Genomic DNA, 24,751 nt, shown 5'->3' with positions numbered 1-24,751 from the left:
GAAACATCGTGAAAAAAAGTTATGGCCATTTGTATATTCACTGTCCCATTGACTCCACTACACGGGAAAGGAAAAAAAAAAATCAAACTGGAGGGTTTTCATGATTCTGAATCCACTGCAAGCATTTGTTTTGCACAAAAAACATTCCTTGGTCTAGAAAACGGTTACACCCTGCCACTCCAACATGTCTCCTTTCCGACATGTCTCCATTCCGACACTAACCCTATCTCTAACCCTTACCCTAAACTTAACCCCTATGGAAGTGTCACCACTCCGACAATAAAAAGTCAATTTCGGAGTGGCGACATGTCGGAATGGAGAGCGACACCCTTAGAAAACGAACCAGCAAAACTGTGAAAAGTGATGACTCATCACTGTGACATTTTTGTTGGTCCGTTTTCTAGCCCAATGAATGTTTTTTGTGCAAAACAAATGCTTGCAATGGATTCAGAATCATGAAAACCCTCCAGTTTGACCCCTCACATGCTACTTAAAGCAGATATTTTCTTTTTTATTATATATTTCATTTCCTGTGTAGTGGAGTCAATGGGACAGTGAATATACAAATGGCCATAACCTTTTTTCGCGATGTTTCCGGCAGAGCAGGCCTCTCATTCTGTGGACCTTAATGACCAAACTAATAGATAAAACAGAAATAAAAAGTGTGGCAGAACATCACAGGTCCTCTCCCATTTTGAGGGACTGGATCCCCGGCTATTAGGAAAGTGTTTTTGTGTCCGACTCACCCAATGCTACTGATGGGATTTCTTTGTACCCCATAACTACTGTGTTCCTGATGAAATGTTAATATAGAGAGCACAAATGATGAGTAACCCTTCAATATATATTAAACCACGGTTAAACCACACTATTATAGTACAGTTATCAACAGTGTAAAACTGTTACCTTTTGAAACTGTTCAGTCACATGATCAATACTGGTCAAACTGGGGAAAGATCCTATTTGTGGTTCGTTATTGTGTTTGAAGCTATTGCTGTTTGATCTCCCAGGCCAGAGGCAAAAGAGACACGCATAGTCGCATACATTTGGCTGGCAATCCAAACCCAGGAAAGACTCAGGAAGTACTAATAAAATCCTGCTATTAACATGGCTACTCATAAAATCCTGTGCTTCTTCTCTAAAGTAATATGAGGGGACAATCTTTAGGAGGCTGTTGTGTATTGGAGTCGTTTTGGTCACTGTTCTTTGGTGAATTACTTATTTCACAAATGCACAAAGTTTTAACAATCAAGCACCAGTAAGACTCCCTAAATCGGGAGATAAGCGACCACCAGGTTGCATACACAAACTTTAGAAGGCAATGGTAGCCAATCAGGAGGGAATATGGGAAAAGGGACAGATCCATGATACTGACATGACTCTAGTCTAGACATACTGTGTACCGCTTTGCGTGATTTTAGGGCAAAATCTGTTGGGAGCAGTGTCCAAAAATGTGTTTTGCAAGAATCGGCCTCATGGTGGCACTAGAAGAGGGCCATGTGAGAAATGAGGGTGGAGGTTGTGGTTTGGCAGCCAAGGAGTGGGGCAACGGTGGCGGAGATACCGTATGAGTAGGGCAAAAGTGTGACGTGACGTGACGTGACAGACAGACGGACGGACTGACGGACAGCCGGTGAAGGTTTTGATAGTAACTGCGACCTGACGGTCGCAAATACCCTACCAATAGCAAAAAGGCGAGTAAAATCTACTGTGTCAGGGCTGAACATCTTTGTGAAGCGTAGGACAACTTACAGTATGAATCAGAGGTCCACATTGACCTGCCTTATCAGCCATGACCAGCAGACCCTGTTAAGCACAAACTCATCCCCGCTGGCTTGTCACTGTGGGAAAATGATGAGGTGAGAGACATTTGTAATCTGAGTGGCCGTGCCAGAACACAGTGAACCAGCGTTTTCTCAGCATCTGTCAATAGTTGGGAGACAAGACAAACTCGCTCTCATCCCTCACATATATTATTGCGACCGTAGGTCGCAGTTACTTGCACACTATCCAAACCTCCACCGGCTGTCCCTCCGTCACTCCCTCCGTCACTCCCTCTGTCACACGTCACACGTCACACTTTTGCCCTGCTCATATCTCTGCAACCGTTGCCCCGATCCATGCCAGATTTTGCACACACACTCCTTGCCTGCCAAACTACAACCTCCAAGGACCCCCGGAGTTTCGGGGACCCCCAGGTCCCTGGGGGACCCCCAGGTGTAAAAAATTACCAAATGTGCAAAAATGACCAAATGACCACCCCAACGGGGCTGCTCACGGGGCATTCCCGGGGACCACCCACTCCTGGTGCTCCAGAACGGATGCAAAAGTGGTGGCGCCCCCAGTGGAGGACCCCCTGCCACTGCAGCTCACATAAAATGCCGTAACTCGGGCTAGGAGCGACCGGGAGAGCCGGGGCCGGTACCTATTCGTCCGCCTTGGCGGCCAGGAGACCCCACCCCTCATTTCTCACATGGCCCTCTAGCGCCACCATGAGGCCGATTCAGATTTTGCCCTAAAATCACGAAAATCACTACACAGTATGTCTACACTCATGTCAACAACATGGATCAGGAAGATTTTGGAAAAACAAATTTTTGCTCTATTTATGGAGATAAGCGACCAACGGTCGCTTATCTCCCGATTAGGGAGTCTTACTGGTACAGTATTGTGGAAGTTGCACTCCCTGACCTTGCAGGGATTCAAAGGTAATGCTTGAAAAGAATACCAAGGCTTACATGAAAAGAGATGTGGCTAGAATTAGGCCTGCAAGCCCTGCATTCACCTAATGAATGGTGAAAATCAGTATGTCTGCTAGTCATGGGTAAAAAAACATTAATGATTGTGTTTAAAGGAGTAGTTCACCCCCAAAATGACTTATTTTCTATTGATTAGTCACGCCATGGAGACTAGAGTTCAATAATATTTTTAGTTTTTTGTCACATTCCTAAGACAAAAATGTGATAACAATAAATTTACCCCCATTCGTTCCGGATGGGGACCCGTTTCGAAACGGGCCCCCATCCGGAATCAATGGGGGTAAATGTACTGGAATCAATTTTTTTGGAGCAGTGAAACTGCCTCCCATAGAACAGCTTTCAGTCTGTGGCTGGCTGGCTGGCCGTCCGTGTATGTCCGTAGCCTGACAATACCTCTAGTGGCCACACACACTAAAGGAGGGGCGCTGTTGAGCAGGCTAGGCACACTCTCCCTCACACACACACACACACACACACACACACACACAGGGTATAGCTGCTCAGATTCACTGCTCCACTTCGAACGAGGTTTGATTTTTTCTTAGGAATTCGAACTCTACTCTCCATGGCGTGACTAATCAATAGAAAAAAAAGTCATTTTGGGGGTGAACTACTCCTTTAAGTGAAAGAAAAATCACACCTGTGTGAAGTGTGTGTGTGTGTGTGTGTGTGTGTGTGTGTGTGTGTGTGTGTGTGTGTGTGTGTGTGTGTGTGTGTGTGTGTGTGTGTGTGTGTGTGTGTGTGTGTGTGTGTGTGTGGATCATGTGTACCGATTTTTGTGACATTTGAAGAAAATATGTAGGAAAAGGAGCAAAAAGTGTGTTTTGGAGAAAATTCAAGATGGCGGAAAATCTATCCTGGCGCAAATGGGCGTGGCCTATATGGGGAGATGCGTCTTGACCCAAGGAATCCAGGGAAAAAAGAATTTTAATTTTCCGATCCACGGTTCAAGAGTTACGGGGCAAAACGTAAAGTGGGCTGTTATAGCGCCACCATGAGGCCGAGTGATGTAATTATTTTTCGATTCATTCTTAAAATCATTATGAATCTCCTCTCCGAGGTTTGAAACTGTAGCTCCTATGGTTTACGAGAGAAAAATACTTGAAAGTGATTTCTTGCATTGTCCCATTATAAGTCAATGGGGACAATTAAGCGTCGTTTTTTGCCGATTACGTCGGCATGGTAAGGCGGATCGGAACAAAAGGTAATAGAACACCATTCCCGGCCGAGCCGCACATTTTGATGTATATATTGCGCGAGTGGCGTAAATGGTGCGGCACTAGTTACGCGCCGAAGTCAGGCTACATACACACACACACACACACACACACAGAGACACACACAGACCCACACAGCCACGTATAGGGAGCCTGTGTTCCACACAGCTCCAAAAATAATTGGGTTAAAAAGAACATGACCACAATAATCAGTTTCCCCCTATTACAAGAGGGAATAGGCTATATGCACACACAGCAGCATCATTGGAGTGCTGAAAAAGGTTGAAGCTTGCGCAACGTTTTTATATTAAGGCCAGTTTTTAACTTCATGTCGCTGGCTTCCATTGAGAATAGGCCTGACTGCCCTGACATTGGCTTGTAAGCATGCTGCTGCTAGTGTGAACGCAGCATAAGCGTGAAGCTGCTTCCCCTATTGTTTTGTAGTCTTTTGTCTTTTGTCACTGCTAGTGAATGCAGCATTGCCAAAACGCACCAATGCAACTCCTTGCAACAAAACAGTTTTAAGGCATCCCATGTAACACCAATGCAACTCCTTGCAACTGCCTTTGGGGATAATGGTTGGAAGTAGTTGCAAGTAGTTGCATGCAATGGTTTTGTTGCAAGTTGCAACTAGTTGCATTGGTGTAGACGCAGGCTCACGTGACAGATAGAGAAGCCAGCAACACATGGCAAAACTACAGCCAATTTAATACGGTTATGTCACATGCAAAATCATATTTTAATATTTTAAACAAATTGAATCGCGACAATATTAAGTCAACTTCAGCATCACCAAATTCTTGCTGAGTCTGAGACAATAAAATAATAATATTCATTTGTATAGCACCCTTCATGACATGAAATGCAGCTCAAAGTGCTTTACAGAGCAAATATTAAGCACAAGTTTTTAACAGAAAAAAGTTTAAAAGATGAACAATAAAGCAGAAAAGAAAAGTAAAAACAAAACAACATTAAAAGCATAAGGACTCTACCACAAAAACAAAACATTTTCAAAACAGTGCGGACAGTATGTGTGGGTATGTGACGACACTTGGTTGGTTGAGTGGTGACGTCACAGATAGACAGCACTCGCCTTTGTACTGTCAGCCGGATACAGACAGCGCCGATTGTGATTACAATAGAACTTGCACACTTTGCTGACGCAAGTAACTAGCACCAATACAACTCTTGAATTCAGTGTTAAAAAGAGCCAATAAATTGTTGATGAAAGATGCTATGAATGGTCAAAATCCCACACATAAAGTGCTTAATGTAGGTCTTGTGGCGCAACTTGGCGGTTAACTACCATAGCATCCCACAAACTTAGTTTGGGCTTAGTTGGCTGTTTCATGCAGCCCTCGGCCAACACATTAAGCAAGCTAGCTAATACACCCGCTAATTAAACCACTCCTCCCACACCCTCTGACACCATATGCCTGGAATCACAGGCCATGTCTTGCTGGCTACTACAGCTGAAATCTTTAGAAATAAAATAAACAGGCTCCCAGTTTAGAAAACGTGGTTGTAATAAACGCTCTTTCTCAAGGGGTGTGGGGTGGGGTGGGGGTTAATAAAAGTACAAGGTTTCGAATGTTAGCCGACCTGGTGTCCACCCAGCCCCGAACACTGCTGGAGAGTCAGCATGCCTCCGCTCTCCAGTTTTGACATTCTCTAACTGTCCTGTGTGTGCAAACCTAGCCTCCCTCAGGAAGCCTCTGGGATGGGGTTGAATTGTGCCAAATTCTGGACAGCGTCCAGTTTGCACACATGCTTTGCAGGTACAGTTATACTCATTTCCCTACTTCCGTTCCCAGTGGAACTTGGGAAGTGCATAGCCAGCTGCCCCAGTTCTTTTCTGCAAGATTGAGACTGAGGAGACTAGAGTGGTAGGAGTAAAGTTGCACTTTAAACCCACAGAGACGGGCTACTCTCCTTGGGGCTCTGTTGTCAAGAGGTTGAGCGATGAACCTGAGACAGAATGATGAAATGTTGAAATAAGACTGGTCTACCACACCCAGAGGCTGTAAAGGAAAACGGCACTTGGACATAGAATTCACATTTATATGTACATTACATTATTCCTATGATACAATCTTTGTATGTGTGATTTGACCAGTGTTTCTTCATCCCTCAAACATGCGTCACAATATCAGACACGGTCATCGACAAAGACAACGTTAATAACAAAATATTGTGCTGTTTAGTTTTGTTCCTTACTTACTGTCTAAACACAAAATCCCGATCCCCACTGCTCTGTCTCCTGAGCCACTGCCGCCCCAGTGAATGAATGAATGAATGGGGTACTGGTTTCAGACTGTGTGGAACTGTTGTTTTCTGAGCTTTGACAACTAAAGGACCGGTGCTATATAAGAATAAGCTACTTCCTCAAAGTTAGTTTTTGGAGGTTATAATTGAAATGACAAAAGTGAAGGTATCCTGATTAAACGTCTTTGCTCACTGCTGCGTTTTTTTAAGAAGAAAATCCAGTCGTTATAGGCTTCTAATCAAGAGGTGTTTATGGTGTGAGGAGGAGAATACACTGAAACATCATTACATCACCAAAAGCAAACATCTATTTGCACTTGGATAATGCAGGCACAGGCAGTGTCACATTGGTTAATCTATCTGGAAGAACACAACACTTGATATGACATTGTTATGACTATTAGAATGATTTTGTTCTAAATATCCAGAGGTTGACTAGACATAACTAATGTTCTTGCTTCTGGGAACTATTTGATATTGAGTAAATATCCATAGCAGGTGTCTTCAACAGGGGGTCCGGGACCCCTAGGGGTCCCCAGAGTTACTACAGGGGGTCCTCCAAATCTTTGTCTTTACATTTTGTGATAGCAAAATGTCTTTACCTAGCCCCTGGAAGTCACTTTGGCAGTGACGTCAGAATGGAAAGTGGATAAATGTCCCTTGATGATAAACGCGGGCGGTTCTCTCGGCTGGCTCCACGTATTCTATTGAAGTCAGTGGGCGCCGCCCCGCTCAGCGTGTAGATCATGAGGAATCAACTGCTCCTCCTTCCGTGGGCATTGCTAGTCGCTTTTTCGCCCCCCTTCTTTGGTTTGGGAAAGGCGATAAATGTGTCAGAAGGTGGATGGGCGGGCGGCACGAGGCTTTCTCCTCCTATGCAGTGCCCTCGCTATAGCAAATATGTGGAATCGAGCGCCACAGCCCACCAGCCCCCCCTCTTTTGTGCCTTGGTTTCATAGGGGGAGTGGTCTTCCTTTCTCCTCTACGGTTCTATAATATAGCGTACACAGTACACTGTCGTTTTACTCACGTTCAGAGCGATTTTTTGGACTATAGAGACATTGACAGCCAAGAAAAATCCATCAGAAGGACTTCGCCGTCGGAAAGTTCACTTATTATTAAGCACCGATGTGCTCGGATATTTTTAATTTTTCAACGTGTTACACCCATAGAGTTATAATAAGTAGTCTATAACTATGGGTTACACCACGGACAACCGCTTTTCGCTCGCGTCGCGCGTGTGTGTGTGTGTGTGTGTGTGAGAGAGTGAGTGAGTGTGCGTTAGAGAGAGCGACAGATACAGACAGCGTCTATAAAAACTGCGTGTGTATGATGTTTTAAGCATTGTTGTTTCCCAAGTACTGGGTCTCGACCCACGGGTGGGTCGCGGAATGGGACTGTGACGTGTGTGTGTGCCAATGTTGTGTATTGTAACTGCGTCTTCTACAGTGCTAAACTCTTCAATCAATCAATCAGTCTATACAACAACCTCGCGAATTTGCCTATACAGCCCCCACCCCCACACCACGCAAAAGTCCTCAATTCAACATATAGGCTACGTCAGTAAAAGTACAAAAGTATTGACTTGATTTCATAGGCAATTAATTGTTAGCCTACTGTCAAATCTTTTGTCCCAGTACAGTTTTTGCTGAAAGACTGTCAGCCCTGACTACACTGGACACCTTACACATGACAGTTCCTGGGTACCCAAAAAATATATGTAATGTCGGTACTGCCTATCGGTTCCCAGATGTGATGCGCAAAAAAAAAAAGACAGCACAAACAGCACAAATTGCACAATCCAAGCACCGTGATGCGTCGAAGCATAACGCTGGAGTGTCTCTGTGTTGAAGTTCGGCGGTCCTTCGGGCCACTCACCTCTAGAGTTCGGGCCACTTCTAGAGTTCACAGCAAGATACTGTGTGTGTGTGTGTGTGTGTGTGTGTGTGTGTGTGTGTGTGTGTGTGTGTGTGTGTGTGTGTGTGTGTGTGTGTGTGTGTGTGTGTGTGTGTGTGTGTGTGTGTGTGTGTGTGTGTGTGTGTGTGTGTGTGTGTGTGTGTGTGTGTATGTGTGTGTGTGTGTGTGTGTTGCTAAAATGAAACTGAAAGTGAATTCTCCCCAAACATTGGCAGGCCTATTATAGTAATAATAATAACACAATTAGGCCATAAATGTGCAATTATGCAACTGGAGACATATTACCTTTTATTACCCAATAAATAAATAAATAAAGAATGTTTAAAAATAATGTGTGTGTATATATAATAAAAAAAAGAAATCTCTATTCAGTTTCAGCTAAAAATATATATTTTTAACCATTTTGGAACCAAAATAGGAACCGTTAGGAACCGGAACCGATAAGCAGAACCGGAACCGGAATCGTAAAAATCCAAACGATACCCATCACTTGCCTGAGCACCACTAAACCCCTTATGTTGATCAAATATAGAGCAGTCGTGCCTGAGCGCCCACAGGGCGATCTGTTTTTTTTTCGACCCTGCTGTCCTCTGCCCAGCTCAGCCTCTGGCCGGACACCTAATTGTCCGGTTTTCAGAGTGGTGTTATTGCTTTAATGGTTACATTTACATATCTCTGCTAATCTCCCGTTTCATTGGTATAGAAAAATAGCAGATACACAAGCTCACAGACACACACGTGTGTGCATTTCATTTATAGAGCTCGCTCGGCAGTCATCGCTTACACTGAACGCTCCGGTCCACCGTCACTCCTCCGTCCTCCCACGCTTATTGTGGATGAAACCACGGCGAAAGTAGTTAGATGAACTGCAGCTCAGATTTGCCCAAAAAACGCCGAAACGAAACGTCATTTAGCCAACAATGGAGCAAAGTAAATTAGTTAATAAAGAAGCGCAGAATTGACGAGTATTATCATGCACTTTGCAGCACTGTGTGCAGTGGCGTAGGGGAGGGGCACGCAACCCCCGCAATGCAGAGGGGGCCCCCACACAGCACACACCCAAATGCTCCCTACTGCTCCAGTCTAATTCTCTCTCCCCCTCCCCCGCCTGCTGGCCCAGTCTCCACACAGCTGTGTGGAATGTAGTTAATGAGCACTCCTTTAGCTTTCCCTTACCAAGAAAGGAATATACATTTACTGCACCCAGCATTTAGCTAGTGGTCGTGTTGGAGCGCCTCAGTCCGCCAGCAGAGTTCATGTGCAACTTCTTCCAGAGAGATTGATTGATTGAAGACTTTATTAGAAGTTTGCATAGGAAAGGGTACAGTTTCATGACAGTACAGTTCACTGGTACAAGGTCAACTAAAAGGAGATCCTAGTAAGCTTTTCAGCTTATTTACATAGGAAACCTTTATGTATGACTCATATAACATTGAACAGATATAACTCCGTCATCATTTGCAAAAGGGCCCCCACCCCCCTCCTCGCAGGGGGGCCCCACAATTTTCAGGAATGATGTCAGCAAAGAAAAGGTAGAACGCAATGCATGTTTAGGTTTTCCTCTTGTCACTAGTAACAAAATAACTGCAGCTGAGCATAATTATATCCACAAGTCTCCCCTTCTCTTCCCCTCTCTCTGTTCTATTATTTGTGCTATGCCAGTCATGTGGATTAGATTTCTAATGGGACAATTTAACTCAAGAATAATTGCAAAAAAGATACAGTGTAGGGCCATCATGAAATAAAATAATTCATGAAGGGTATTCGGGTGCATAATAAATAAAGGAGGTAGGCTAGTCTTAGTTTCAGGGCCGTGCAGCCCATACAGGCAAAATAGGCAGCCGCCTGGGGCCCCACACAGGCTGGGGGCCTCATGAGATTTTTTTTTTTTTTTTAACTAACATGGGCATGGTGATTCAGCAGTGATTCATGGTGGTCCATTGGCTAATAAGTGTCAATTTAGGGGTCCTTGACATAAAAAGTGGTGTAACTTGGAGGGCGCTGGTTTAAGCTTCGCTTGTTTAGCCTTGGATCAAGACAGTCATAGGTCAGTCTTGTTAACTCAAATATTTACTTCTGGGGGTCCCTGGAACAAAATATTTTGGGATGGGCAGGCCATGGAGCCGCTCCGTGGACCAAATACATATCATTTGTGCATTTCCAGGGGTTAGATGACATTTGGTGGGTGAACACTAGGCACAATCATTGTCATTTTGTGCCATACATTTTAGGCAGATTACCCCCTGCGGCTTAACACATTAAGAAAACAACAAGCAACAAAATGTTATTATTGAAATATTCAATTCTAGTTTTTATATTAACCACTTGAACCCTAGCGTCCATATTCGGAGAACTTTAGCCAAAAATAGCAGATCTACAAGCTCACAACACCTCGCGCTGCGAGGCGTTGTGAGCTTGTAGATCAGATATTTTTTGGCAAAGAGCTTTGGTGTAGAGGCGAAAAAGAGCAGACTAAGTACAGAGTGAAAGGTCAAGTTTATTACGTATTGACAGTTCAAGTGGTTAAATATCTGAAAACACACATTGACATGAATCCAAAATAGCCTACACCGATGATTGTGCTGTCAAACGATGAAACTATATGGAATCTATAAACAGGTTGTGGGGGTCCCTGCTTCATCTCTCTCTCAACTAAGGGGTTCTTGGCCTGAAAACGTTGAAGACCCCTCAGGCCCTGATCCATATGACATTCTAACGGAAACACAGCTCTGCACGTTTGTTTAAAAACATGAAAAGGAAAGCATACGCCCCTCTGCTTTGCAATTAGTCAGTAATGTTCTACTTGACACGTGCTCTTTTGTGTTATGATTTATGAAAACATGTCTGGCAGCCATATGTAGCCCCTCTCACATTCCATTCACATTGACATTCATCTCAGCTTCATGACTTTATGATATTAGAATGTCCCCATCCTCTTAACCACAGAACAATACCGACACACCACCAGACACCACCACCCGTTGTTTTGCTGTTGTTTCCCTCTCATCTTCCCCTTCCTTCCTCTCCATTCTTCCTGCCTCCTCCCTCCCTCCCGCCTTGCCATGCAGGACGCTAGGGATGGGACCATATGAACATTAAAATGTCATGTCACGATCACGATTGTGTGACCCAAGAAATTGCGATTTACGAAACGATAATCAAAATATCCCCAACATCAATTTGTAATAGGGCAGAAGATTTGCCAAAAATAGCAGATGTAGCAAATTGTAGATCGGCTATTTTTTAGCAAAGAGATTTGGTAGAGAGTGAAAAAAACACTGTATCAAGGGCGTCATTTCCTATTACAGAGGGTTTAAAATAAATGGTACCGGGATATGCAGCTCGGCAAATAAAAGGTGGAATTGATCCCAGTGCATGACGGAGGACGATATCACTATAAATCTAAACCTCCACCATACGATTATCATGAAGTTTTGTTTTATCACGATAAACCATAACAACGTTTATGGTCCCATCCCATACACGCAGGTAGGGGTGGGCCCTATGGTGGGTGATAAATATCGTTGAGACGATACAATGTGTATATCGTGATACAATGAGGGAGCCTTGTAAAAAATCCTGTTGAATTGTTAATACATTGCAGAATTCATTTAAACCTGCATTTTGGTCTAAATCAGCTGTTCTCAAACTTTAAAAGGTGAAGTTCTCCCTTTAATTCCCTTACTGGTCCATTTGGTTTCATTTGTATACTGTCAGAGTTACATACTTGTAAGGGTCAATTTAGACCTCCCAAAAGGAACCCAGAGAGTCCCTGGACCCCACATTGAGGACCACTTTGTCTAAATGGTCTGTTACTGCTTTTTATTTTAGTTTTTGTTACCTTGAACTGTAGGTGGTTGTACCGTTAAGTAATTTGAAAAATACATAAAAACCATAAAAACCAACATGAAAAATAATCGTGATAAGATTGTGTATCGTGATACAACTTGGGAAAATATCGTGACATTGTATTTTTCCTTATCGCCCACCCTTACGTGCAGGACGCCAGCGGGGATGGGAGATGATGGAGGACAAAGGCCCTCGCGTAGCCGACTACTTTGTGGTCGCCGGCCTGACGGACTCCTCCACGCCGCTGGAGCAGGCGGTGCACTTCGACGACGCGTGCCACAAGACGGCGCGGCCCAAGGCGCCCATCACGGACGTGGCGGTGGTGATCCGCTCGCTGGGCGAGGAGGTGCCGCCGGGCTTCACCTGCGTGGAGAGCACGCCCAGCGGCCTGTCGGCGGACCTCAACAACGGCGGCCTCATGACGCCCCAGATCTTCCTGTGCTACCGGCGGGGCCGCGACAAGCCGCCGCTCACCGACCTGGGGTGAGTTGAGTTCACTTTGTTTTAACTCATTTCCACTGGGAGTGGGAACGCATTATTTAGGCATTATTACTTTAAAGTTATACTGTGTAAGTTGCTCAACTAGTGGTCAGTAGCGTTATAGCAAACCGCGGTCGCGTCTGCTTTTTTCGGCCGTGGACCGGGCCTTCAGACCACCGCGTCCGCCTCGCCGGCTCGCCCGCCTCGCCACGCATCCGTGGAGGTGTCTCGTGTCCCTCTGCGGACCGGCGTTGGGGAGTTACAGGCTAGACTTCTAGACCAGCGCAGGACCAGCGTAAACAAAGCTGTTGAAGCAAGCTATTTCCTGAAGAGACGTGATTGGCCGGTAGTGTATCATGTGTGTATGATCTGCAATGTGATTGGCCAACGTATACACAACGTATACGGATGATGCAGATGACGTCATTTTGCCGCGAAATCCCGCCCCTGTCACGGCTAAGTAGAAAACATATAAAGAACAGGCTCCCCCAGAGTTAGTGTGGAAGAGTCCTTGAGCAAGACTCTAAACCCCTAGTTGCTCCCGGTGAGCAGGTTGGTGACTTGCATGGTTTCCTCCGCCATCGGTGTATGCGTGTGTGTGTGTGAATGGGTGAATGTAATGCACAATCTCTGTAAAGTACCTTGGATAAAAGCGCTATATAAATGCACCATTTACGATTTACTGTCAGGTAAAAATTAGCAGCTTGTGTATTGTATTGTATATTGGAGCTGGAAAACAGCCATTGTCTATTACCGTCCAAGGAAATCTCCATAAGTGCATATTTGGGCAAACCTTCAGCCCAATCTGACATTGACTTCCAGTATGAAATTAAAAGTTATAAAAAGTAAAACTAATATTCGCAATATGTGAAAAATATTGGAACATTGGGGATTTACTTCCTTGACCTACTGGCAGTGCATGCTGTGCACAATACTTTTGGTGTTGATTGGACTAGTAGTTTTGAGATTAGCTGCACACACGCACAAACACAAACGAACACAGATAGAAACGTTTTTTTTTCCCCTTTTTTTTTGTAACCACTTGAATCCTAGCGTTCATATACAGAGAACTTTAGCCAAAAATAGCAGATTTACAAGCTCACAACGCCTCGCAGCGCGAGGCGTTGTGAGCTTGTAGATTTGCTATTTTCGGCAAAGGTGGTGTTTGGTGTACTGTAGAGGGGGAAAAGTGCAGACTAAGTAACACAGTGAACGGTCAAGTTTATTAAGTATTGACGGTTCAGGTGGTTAAATATCTGAAAACACAAATTGACATGCATGAATCCAAAATACACTGATGATTGTGCTGTCAAACAATGAAATTATGAAAAGATTGTGGGGGTCCCTGCTTCATCTCTCTCTCAGCTAAGGGGTCCTTGGCCTGAACACGTTGAAGACCCCTGCTTTAAGCCCTGACAGCGTGGTAGACGTGCTGGCCAGGCCTGCTGTCACCTCTGACTGACAGAAGCAGGTGGTGACAACACAGAACGGTGCTAACACAGTCCAGATCCACTGCAGACTAAATGCTTATCAAGCGCTTACACAGAGGCCGTGTTCACAGGGCCTCAGCAAACCGTATGTGCTGATAGGCTAAAGAGGCAGCACTTGCTGCTGATGGGGCTCGTTCACAGGTTTTCGGGGGGTCGTGGCCCCCAGAGGGGACGCCTGTGGGCGTCAGGGGGGCCAGTGGAACGTTGCGCTAAGCCCCATCCCCAGTGTCATATAAATAGAGAGAGTTATGACACTTAAGTTGACTCCCATTGTAAGCATGGAAAGCGGACGTGACGTCACCATTTAGCCTACTGGAGTCTGGTGATATTCCTGCTGCTCTTCAGCCTCGTCCACCTCCATTGTAACCAAGGCATTTTCACTCGCTGGTAAGTAGACTAAATCACATCTTTTCCCCCTTTTAACGCATTCACGGGCCTCTCCAAGTTAATTTAAGTACATTTTAAAGTCATTAAAGTAAATAATTTAAAAGTCAAATTTCTTACAATAAAGGGCCTCTTCACCTCTGGGACAACCCTATCTTATTTTATTGTTGTTTGGGACACGATCAACACAAACTCAGGATTGTGTTGATCGTGTCTCAAGCAACAATAAAATAAGATCGGGTTGTCCCAGAGGTGAAGTGGCCCTTTAAACATTAACTAGAGCCGATTATGTGAAATAATAATGTTGCCTACCTTGGAGAGGCCCGTGAATGCCTTAAAAGGGTGAAAAAGACGTGATTTAGTCTACTTACCAGCGAGTGAAATACAATGGAGGTGAACAGAATGAAACCAGGCTCCAGCGACACGACTTCCGGTCTGCGGTGAGATCAAAGTGTGACGCTACTCTCCTCCCCTGTACTACTCTGCCCATCCCCTAATAGCGATTGTCCAATGCTAATTTAGCATTTGTTGCTATTTGCTACACTCTGAGACGCTCAATTAACGGTTGCTTTTGTTGGCATTTGTGAGTCTCATCTCTACCCCATGCCTGGTAATGAAGTGCTTCTGATTTTGAATACATAGTAATTAGAATGTGACTGACTGAAGGCCGTTTCCCCGCTTCACCACAATGGTTTGTCAGATGAGCTGCCTTACCAATCAAGTAGATTCCACCCCTCAGTTGTCAATGACAATCAAGCAAATGAATGCTTAGCATACACCTAGGGCTGTCACGATTTATGATTATGATTATGATTATTTTACATGACGATTAATTGTCACTCAAATAATTGTGATTAACGATTCAATTGTGTTTTTGTCGTTGACAATTACTTTTCTGTTTGGCTTGTAGGCTTTGAAGTTGCACATGGCAGATATGACACATAACCTAAATATACAACAAAATGAAGGACATATTTGACAACTTTACACTTTAAAAAGAACATTGATAGTGGAAATAGCCGATGTACAAGCTCGCAACGCGTCGCATTACGACGCGTTGTGAGCTTGTAGATCTGCTATTACCTAGCTTGTAGATCTGATATTACCACTATTTTTTAAATGTTTGAACATATATACATATTTTTCATCATGTAAACGATTATGATGATTATCACAAAATAATTGTGATTATGTCAAATAATTGCGATTAGACGATTATGTAATAATTGTGACAGCCCTACATACGCCCAATGTTGTCCTCCTGTGCAGGGTGTTGTATGAGTGGAAGGAGCGGCTGAAGGTGGGCTGTCATCTCATCCAGACCACGCCCTGCGGTCGTCCTGCCAACATCAGCAGCACCTCGTCCCAGCGCATCTACATCACCTACCGCCGGGCCCCAGAGGGCCAGACGTATGCCGCCCTGGCCGTCACGGACATCTGCATCATCATCCCTGGCAAGGGAGAGACGCCACCCCACACCTTCTGCAAGGTGGAGAAAAACCTCAACAGCAGCATGGTGAGGTTTGAATGATCATGTACACGCTCTGTCTACTGTACCATAGCAATACAATTTTGAAAAATGGGCGTCTCAGTTATTGAAAAGGTCTTAAAAGTCCTTAAATTGTCACTTCACTGTCCCCCTGGGGGTCCGGACCCACAGGTTGAGAACCACCGCAATATAGCAGCACACCTATTAGTGGTGGCTCCAAGGTTGAGAGAGAGAGAGGGAAGGGGGAGAGTAGAGTACATTGTGTAATCACACAGCCCAGAGCTCTTGCACTTTCTGCACTCTCCAGCTGAGTTGTTTTAAGATTTAGCTGCTGGGTAGGATGCCCCAAAAAGTATTTGTCTTTGTTTTTCCAAGTGTGTGGTTTTGTGATTTCAAAAGCTAATAAATCTGTCTTTTCAATGAGAGAAAACAAGTCACTTAACTTTTCCCCTTTTTGTCTCCACCAGCCGAAGGCATGGGGAGTATGTTTTCCCCTCCGTCCGTCCGTGTGTGTGTGCGTCCGTGCGTCCGTGTGTGTGTCCTCGCAGTTTGTTACCACCTAATCTCAGTCGCCGCTGGCCCAGTCGCTGCCAAAATGTGCACACACACTCCCTGGATGCCAATTCAGAACCTCCTACCCACATTTTTCAAATGGGCCTGTTCTAGCGCCACCATGAGGCAGATGTTCGCAAAACACATTTCTGTACACTACTCTTACAGATTTTGTCCAAAAATCCTACAAATCGGTAGGCAGTATCTCGACAGTCATGTGATCGACATGGATCTGTCCGATTTGGCATATTCCATCCTGATTGGCTAAGATTGGCTTCCAAAGTTTGTAGGATTGAGCCATTTTGAACAAAATGCCTCAAATCACAAACGCAAAGTGCAATTATCATGAAATCACACACACACATTCCCACTAGGCCGAGGAGGAAATGCCACTTAATTCTTTTTTAATCAGCCTGATGGTGGCGCTATAACAGGCCGATTTGTGGTTTTACCTATAACTCCACCGATCAGTGTCAAACTTTGTACACGCACTCCCTAGAAGCCAAGGAAAAACCTTTTCACTGCATTTTTCACATCAGGCTTTTATATTAGCGTCACCTTTGGGCCGACTTATGTAAAACACATTTTTGGATATTACTCCTTCAGATTTTCTCCAAAAATTACACAAATCAGTACACAGTAGGGCTGTCCCCGACTAAGGATTTGTATAGTCGACTATGATTTTAGTCATTGTGTTGATAGTCGAATGGTAGTCGAATGGGCCCGTTTTTTTTTTCTTTTTTTCTAGAGGGTAAAAAGAGCAGACCAAGTACAGAGTGAAAGGTCAAGTTTATTAAGTATTGACGGTTCAAGTGGTTAAATATCTGAAAACACAAATTGACTTGAATCCAAAATACACTGATAATCGTGCTGTCAAACAATGAAACTATATGGAATGTATATGAAAAGCTTGTGGGGGTCCTGCTTCATCTGCTCTCAACTAAGGGGTCCTTGGCCTGAAAACGTTGAAGACCCCTGCTCTATTCCATGTCTCTCTCTCTCTCTCTCAAACGCACACACACTCACTTACTTAGTTTAACTATACATACCTTGGCCAGCTGCACTAAACGTGTCCTTGCTGTGTCAGCCAGGTCTGGTTTTATCATTGGGTTGAGCATGTCGGTCCATTGAGGAGGTGTGTGTGTGTGTGTGTGTGTGTGTGTGTGTGTGTGTGTGTGTGTGTGTGTGGCTGTGTGTGTGGGGCTGTGTGTGGCTGCACGTGTGTATATAGTATATAGTCCTGTAAGCCTAGAGGGAGTGAGCCAGGAAATGGAGCTGGGTGGAGAGAGAGAAAGCAAGAGAGACTATCAGAGACTTGCAGACCTATGCACGCACGCGTACACACACAGTACACACACACACACAGTACACAATCATTCTTGTTTGGAAAGCTTGGCAGATGTTTTTGAATATTATCATTATAACTCAGAGGTGGGACTGTATTTCATTACTTCTGCAAAGGAGGTACTCATTCGTCTCTCTGTCTGTGTCTGTCTATCTGATATCTTGAGCAGTTACAGTATGAAGGTATTTGCAGAGCAGTTGGTTGAAAGGTTGGTCCTGGGCCAGCAAGGATGAACCTTTCATGCTGATTCACATTTAAAACATTCACACATGCACATTGCACAATGCACATAACCTCTGAACAGATTGACATAACGCCACAATACTAAAGGGTTTATCATGAGCCCAAGAAGAAGCAGTTAACTTGTCACATCCTCCAAAGAGGCCACTGAGTGTCAGTACTCCACGTGTCGGCTAATGCATCATGAGGTTATAATTGGCCAAAAGGGGACACAGCGTCAGAATAACTGCAACACCTTATAGACAAACTGACACCTTGGTGGAGGTCTGAGCGCTACTGAGCACACTTAAGGATGATTTATTGTAAAGATAAATTTAGCCTCCAGGCAAAGGGCATCTTGTTCTTACCACTGTTGTGTCATACAGTACAGAGCAGCGTGGGCCCCCCTATGATAATATCACACTGAACACTCAACACATTCATTAAGCTTCTGTGTCATACAGTAGATTGTAGACCACATGATAACATCATACTGAACAGTTATTAAACAATAGCTTCTATAACCATGGCGCTGTAGAGTTTCCCCCCAACCTTTAAAACATAAATAGTTGGCTTTTTCTAACACCATTTCATGTGTCTTTTTGCAGTGGGGATCCTCTGTGTACCTGTGTTATAAGAAGTCTGTGGCTAAGACCAACACGATAGCCTACAAAGCAGGTGAGTGAGTGGCTTCCAATGTTCTCCCTCTGAACAGCACAAAGATCCAAAATACTAATGCTGGGCTGGCAATAAAATAATATAAACCAAATAATAACCAGTTGCATTTTGTTGATAACACAGCGTACATAAGATTAAATTATATAAAACTATGGGGGTAATGTCAGCTGCTCGGGAGAGGATATGTATGAAGCAACAGAAAGGATTGGGCAATGCAGATCGTAAAAGAAATGAAAATGAAAAGGCATAATCTCAGCAGGTGTGTATCTGCCGCTACAGTGCACAATCAATTTTACCCCTTACAACTCTGCATGGTATGTAGAAGATTATGTACAGGGTGTCAGTGTAAAATATGTGCAGCATTAATCCTGAACATGTACTGAAGGTGTACAGTTTTACGGTACACAGTAAAACAAGTGTAAAAGTGGAGCCATAAATAAACACTCATTATTCATAGCTTTGAATGGCAAATGTAAATGGTTTGCATTGCTGTAGCAGCTTTCTCCAAAGCACTTCACAGATGTGCATTTGCACAGCGACCGTGGAGGCAGTCATGCACGTGCTTCCATCTCATCTGGAGCGGTTAGGGGTTTGGTGTCTTGCTCAATGACAGTAGAACGCTTTGCTGACTGGCGCAAGTAATTCCAGAAAGAGGCGGGAATTGAACTGGGAATCTTCCCAAATGGCCGCTCTACCTCCCGAGCCACAGCCACATCATGTGAGGGATGTGTACATACTTAAATAATTAGGCCAGTACAAGATGTCCTGTCTCCTAGTTCCCCATTATCACAGGTATTGACCAGAGTTTCCAAATTGTTGTAAAGTACTTTGCCTGCTGTTGGTCTTAATTGGAAGGCTGCCAAAGAGGGTAACAGCTCTGTTTATGTCAAGTGGAAGGTAATAAGTGCAGCCAGTGCTGCTATAGATAGAGAACGAAATGTGGTTGACATGCAACAATAAACAGCTTTTAACATTAAATCACATTTTAAAATAAGTCAGTGATTGCTGCCACTAAGTGCATGTTCACACATGTGAGTGCACTCTTAATATGCTTGTTAAAATGATCAATTACATTTTAATTTGCATCTTCATTAAATGTAGATATTCCAGGGGCGCTCGGGTGGTGCAGTGGTAAAATACCTGCCCACCCACGGTTTGAATCCACCACGATGCATCCAGCTTTGTCAAGTGAACAGACAATTGGCATGTGTTCGGGGGAGGGAAGCCACCCAGGGAGGGTGATTTTTGTCACTACTACACCACCTCCTACGGTCTGGGGTGGCACCTGTCAGCAGGGAGTGTTGGGTGGGAGAAGTAGGAGGGACACTCTACGTCTTCCCGGTGGGGGCTCCTCACTGGCAGTTGAGCCCGTAGGATACAACAGCAGTGGCAATACACAGAAATGTGTGGGAGGAATTAATTGGTATAATGATGACTAAATTAGGGAGAAAACGGGGTAATAAGCACTTTTTAAAATGGATTAATCCATAGCACCTAATCTCAGTCGCCGTTGGCCCGGTCGCTGCCAAAATGAGCACACACACTCCCTGGATGCCAATTCAGAACCTCTGCCCCACATTTTTTAAATGGCCCTGTTCTAGCACCACCATGAGGCCAATGCTTGCAAGACACATTTCTGTACACTACTCTTAGAGATTTTGTCCACAAATCCTACAAATCGGTCTACAGTCATGTGATCAACATGGATCTGTCAGATTTTCCATATTCCATCCTGATTGGCTACACTTGGCTCCCAAAGTTTGCAGGATTGCTCCATTTTGATCAAAATGCCTCAAATCATGAACACAGCGTGCAATCTTGGTGAAATTGGGCGTGCACGTTCCCACTAGGCCGAGGAAGAAATGCCACTTTAAATTTCTCAAATCAGCCTCATGGTGGCGCTATAACAGGGAATTTTTGTGTGTTTTTACTTTTAACTCCTCCGATAAGTGGAAAACTTTGTATTCGCACTCCCTAGAGGCTAAGGATAAACCTTTGCCCTACGTTTTTCACATTTGCCTTTTATAGCGCCACCAGGAGGACAACTTATGTAAAACACATTCTTTGCTATTACTCCATCAGATCTTCTCCAACAATCATGCAAATCAGTACACAGTATCTCTATAGTCATGTGATCAAGTCCGATCCGTCTGATATTTCATATTCCATCCTATTTGGCTAATATTGGCTTCCAAAGTTTGCAGGATCCCTCCCAAAATGCCTCAAATCAACAACGCAGCTTACGATTACCGTGAAATTTGCCACACATATTCCCACTATGTCAAGGAACAAATGCTACCCTTTTCATATTGGCCTGTTATAGTGCCACCAGCAGGTAGACTTTAGCAAAACACATTTCTTTGAACACAATGCCTCAAATCATGCATGCAGGATGCAGTGTCCGACTGCCATGAAAGGTCTAAGATTGGCGAAGAACACATGCCACCATTTTTACATTGGCCTATTATAGCACCACCAGGACGCCTGGCCTGTTGGAGACCTGTGCTCGGAAGAGCACTGCTTCTAGTTTTCCCTGTTACTAAAGGCAGAGGAATACAAAACATATAAAGTAAAATCCTTATACCGTGGTGAATTGTTTATTCTTTATCAACTGTTATTCAATTACAGTAGCTCCCAACAACTAATAATTACAGAGTCAACACACTGAATTGGTCTCTCTGCATTTCAAACAAAACACAGTAATCACAGGGGAGTGTTTGCACTCGGTGAACTTCAGCGAATGGAGTTGTAGAGTGGTAATAATAATCCTCTCTAACAGTCTATCAATAATCCTCTCCTCTTTCCCCCCATCTCTAGGTCTGTTCAGCAGATATCCAGAGGAGGACTATGAGTCATTCCCTCTGCCAGAGTCTGTTCCTCTGTTCTGCCTGCCTATGGGGGCCACCATCGAGTGCTGGCCCGCCCAGACCAAATACTCTCTCCCCGTCTTCTCCACATTCGTTCTGACCGGAGCTTCCGGGGAGAAGGTGAGATGCGGGGATACACGTGACGTGTTGCTGTTTGTTTATCTCTCTATCTCCCTTCCTAGCTCTCTATCTCTCTCTCTCTCTGAAGCTCTATTGCTCTATTATTACTTGCGCAAGCAGAGCGTGCAAAGTACTGCATTTCGGCTGCGTATGTTGATAGGTATGTATGTAGGTACTAGGTAGGTATGAAGATAGCTGCATGTGTTTGAGCCTGGCTGTTAATGATGCCAACGTCATCATTTACAGCCAATGAGGGACCAGCATTTCTGGTGATGCCAGTGGTGATGTCGTCAGCGCAGTTTGGTATATAAGAGCATTCCTGGTGATGTCATCATTAACAGCCAACGAGGCAAGCAGAGCACACCTCATGGCGTGCTCTGCTGGCATGCTCTGCTCGCATGTTTGTGTCTCTGTCTCTCTGTGTCAACCCCATTTTTACACAGGAGTGGGAAGAGTAAAAGTGTTACTTGATGTAAATATTGGCCAAGTAGAAATGCAATTACAATTAGGTTGAAAAATACCAAAACTAAAGGTACAAAAGTAGCTCTCTTGAATACTATCTATGGTTATTTAGTCAATCATTAGTGTTAATTAAAGTATGTGAGTAAAAATACACCCACAGTCCATTTGCCACTGGGCCACTAGTCCCTGCATTTTACACTCCTAACAATCCAGTGATGTTCTTCTTTTTTTAATACTATTTTTATTTGAGTTTTGGGCATTCCAAGGAATAATTTCACAGTTATAAACAACAGAATATAAAAAAGGCAGCGATATGGTACAATGAGTAATATAAGTAGTAATATTAAATAATAATATAAGTACAAATATAACATGAAAGAAAAACAGACACAAACAAACAGTGACAAACAACATAGCAAACGACAAAACAAAAAACAGAACAGTAAATAAGACACTCTTACTCTCAGTCCTCCAACACGGATCGTGCCCTTTCTGTTATTCCCTCTGTTTCTTTAATCGATAGTGGTCTTAGGCGTGTTATACACGCCACGGATGTATTTCACTTATAAAATGAAACAAAGGGATATGGAATAATAAAACAATTAAAAAAAATGGAAATACTCTAGTCCTTTTTGTCTTTCTCATTCTTCTCCATCCTTTCCACATAGATTTTGATTATTATTATTTTCAATGATTATTATGTTGGGGGGGTCAGCTTACTTTTATTAAAGTGGCTGATGAAAGGTTGCCAAATCTTATAGAATTTGTCTTCACTCCCTCTCAATTCGAACTTTATTTTTTCTAATTGCAGATAATGCATAACATCTTTCATAAGAGCAGTATGTGTCGGTACATACACTTGTTTCCAATTTAACAGTATCAGCCTGCGAGCCAATATAGTCACAAACGACACCATGTTATATTGTGCACTAGTCAGTTTAACATTGGGCCCTTCAACCCCCAAAATAGCCGTTAGTGGATCCGGGTCAAAAGGCTTCTCAAGTATGTCTGATAGTGATTTGAATATATTTTGCCAATATGGTCCAGTGATGTTCTTCAATGTGGTGAGCATCTTTTAATTGAGAGAAGAGGAGAGAAGAGGTTCAAAGCATAACCCAGTGGAATATCCTCCTGATTGTGTCATACAACAGCATACTGTAAATGTAGGCTACCCCACAGTGTTGTGGAAGATAATTTGAGAATGTAGTTAAACATTAATTAACACTGAAAATAGCTACACTGAAAATAGCTAAGCTGAAACCAATGAGAGAGAAGTAAGCTAACTACATTGAAGCTACTTCATGAACAAATATTTAATGAATGAATGAACGAACATTTAGCTACAAAAATGCATTTACGAAGCCAAATAATAAGCAAACATGGATATTGTGAAAAGGGCAATGTAAATATGTTGGCTTGTCGCTTTAAAAAGGCTGCTGGTATGCTGAAGTCTCTTGACACTGAAGCTTGTTCCCACTAGCACTGGGATGTAGCCCGTAGGCAATACAGTTTGCTACTACACAACTTATACAACAGCCAGCAGCATGAATTTAAGCACAAACCAGTTGAAATCAGGTTGGCTTGTTTTTCAGTCATCAATTAAAAGCCGGCAGCAATGACAACATGGTGAAAATGAGCTGCAATGACTCATTTCCATAAAGTTAATGTATATTATATATAACTCTATGGCCGTTACTCTTCCAGCATCTCTCTCTCTCTCTCTCTCTCTCTCTCTCTCTCTCTCTCTCTCTCTCTCTCTCTCTCTCTCTCTCTCTGTCTGTCTGATGCAGAAGCCTCATAACATTCACTTGACAAACACTAACAGTCTATCAGTGAACAGACAGTAACTGCCTGCTCAACAGCTGACAACAGACGGCTAGAATGGAACAGAAACCACAACAATGTAGGATGCCAGGATGTAAACTGGGTCAGGCATACATATTCATGTGCATTGTGCACACACTCGCATACACATACTGTACAATATGCATTATATTCATTTTAAACAACATATTATCGTTTTAACTATGGAAGAGTCCAGAAGAAATAGGCAGGTACGACTACTAGCACAGTTTTTAGGTTTTTTGTATGATTTATTTTTACAGCTTTGCCATGCTTTATTCAGATAGTTAAAGTGAGAGAGAGGACATGTAGACAAAGAGTAGCGGGGTGACATGCAGTAAATGGTCTGACTGGCCTTGCCTAGGAATCAGATTGTGTACTCGCTGTCTGGCATTAGAGCCCATGTAGTATTAATGCCGCACGCAGACATACAGACAGATAGATATACTGTATATTAAGATAGATGTGATGAAAAATTGGCTTTATGTATACAGACAGATACGTGTATGTACACAGACAGCCAGGTTCAAGTTCAATCTCGAACCCTGGAAATATCTTCCACCAATATTTTCAGAGATTTCATTTTTAACCAGGAGGGTTATTATTAAGCTACTCTTAACTGTTTGCTGAATCCCAGCTTTCACCATGAAACGCCTACCTTGGCTTTCTCAGAGCCTGTGATGATATCTGGGCATGCTGCAATAGCAAGAGAGCTTGAAATTGAAAAAAAATTTCAGGAAAAGTTGTACGTTGTCAAGCAGCAAATTTGATAACAGTTTCTTAATATATGTAAATGACTGGAGTGTTTTTATGATT

General features: G+C 43.5%; 1 protein-coding gene across 9 annotated transcripts in view; it reads left to right on the top strand.

Moving 5' to 3' along the window:
- The window catches only part of LOC308289109 (C-myc promoter-binding protein-like), a 92,829-nt gene that overhangs the window by 12,480 nt on the left and 55,598 nt on the right, over window positions 1-24,751 (top strand). For all 9 annotated transcript variants that reach the window (XM_080730681.1, XM_080730682.1, XM_080730679.1 and 6 more), the window contains exons 2-5: window positions 12,160-12,490; window positions 15,631-15,877; window positions 18,575-18,644; window positions 21,462-21,631. In XM_080730681.1, the coding sequence (XP_080586807.1) occupies window positions 12,180-12,490; window positions 15,631-15,877; window positions 18,575-18,644; window positions 21,462-21,631 (798 nt within the window). In that variant the 5' untranslated portion in view covers window positions 12,160-12,179. The remainder of the gene's footprint in view (window positions 1-12,159; window positions 12,491-15,630; window positions 15,878-18,574; window positions 18,645-21,461; window positions 21,632-24,751) is intronic.

The sequence above is a fragment of the Nannobrachium achirus genome (genome assembly GCF_963921795.1).
Source record: "Nannobrachium achirus genome assembly, chromosome: 7".
NCBI lineage: Eukaryota > Metazoa > Chordata > Actinopteri > Myctophiformes > Myctophidae > Nannobrachium > Nannobrachium achirus.
Note: the sequence above shows the minus strand (reverse complement) of the source record. Positions and strands in the feature narration are given on the sequence as shown.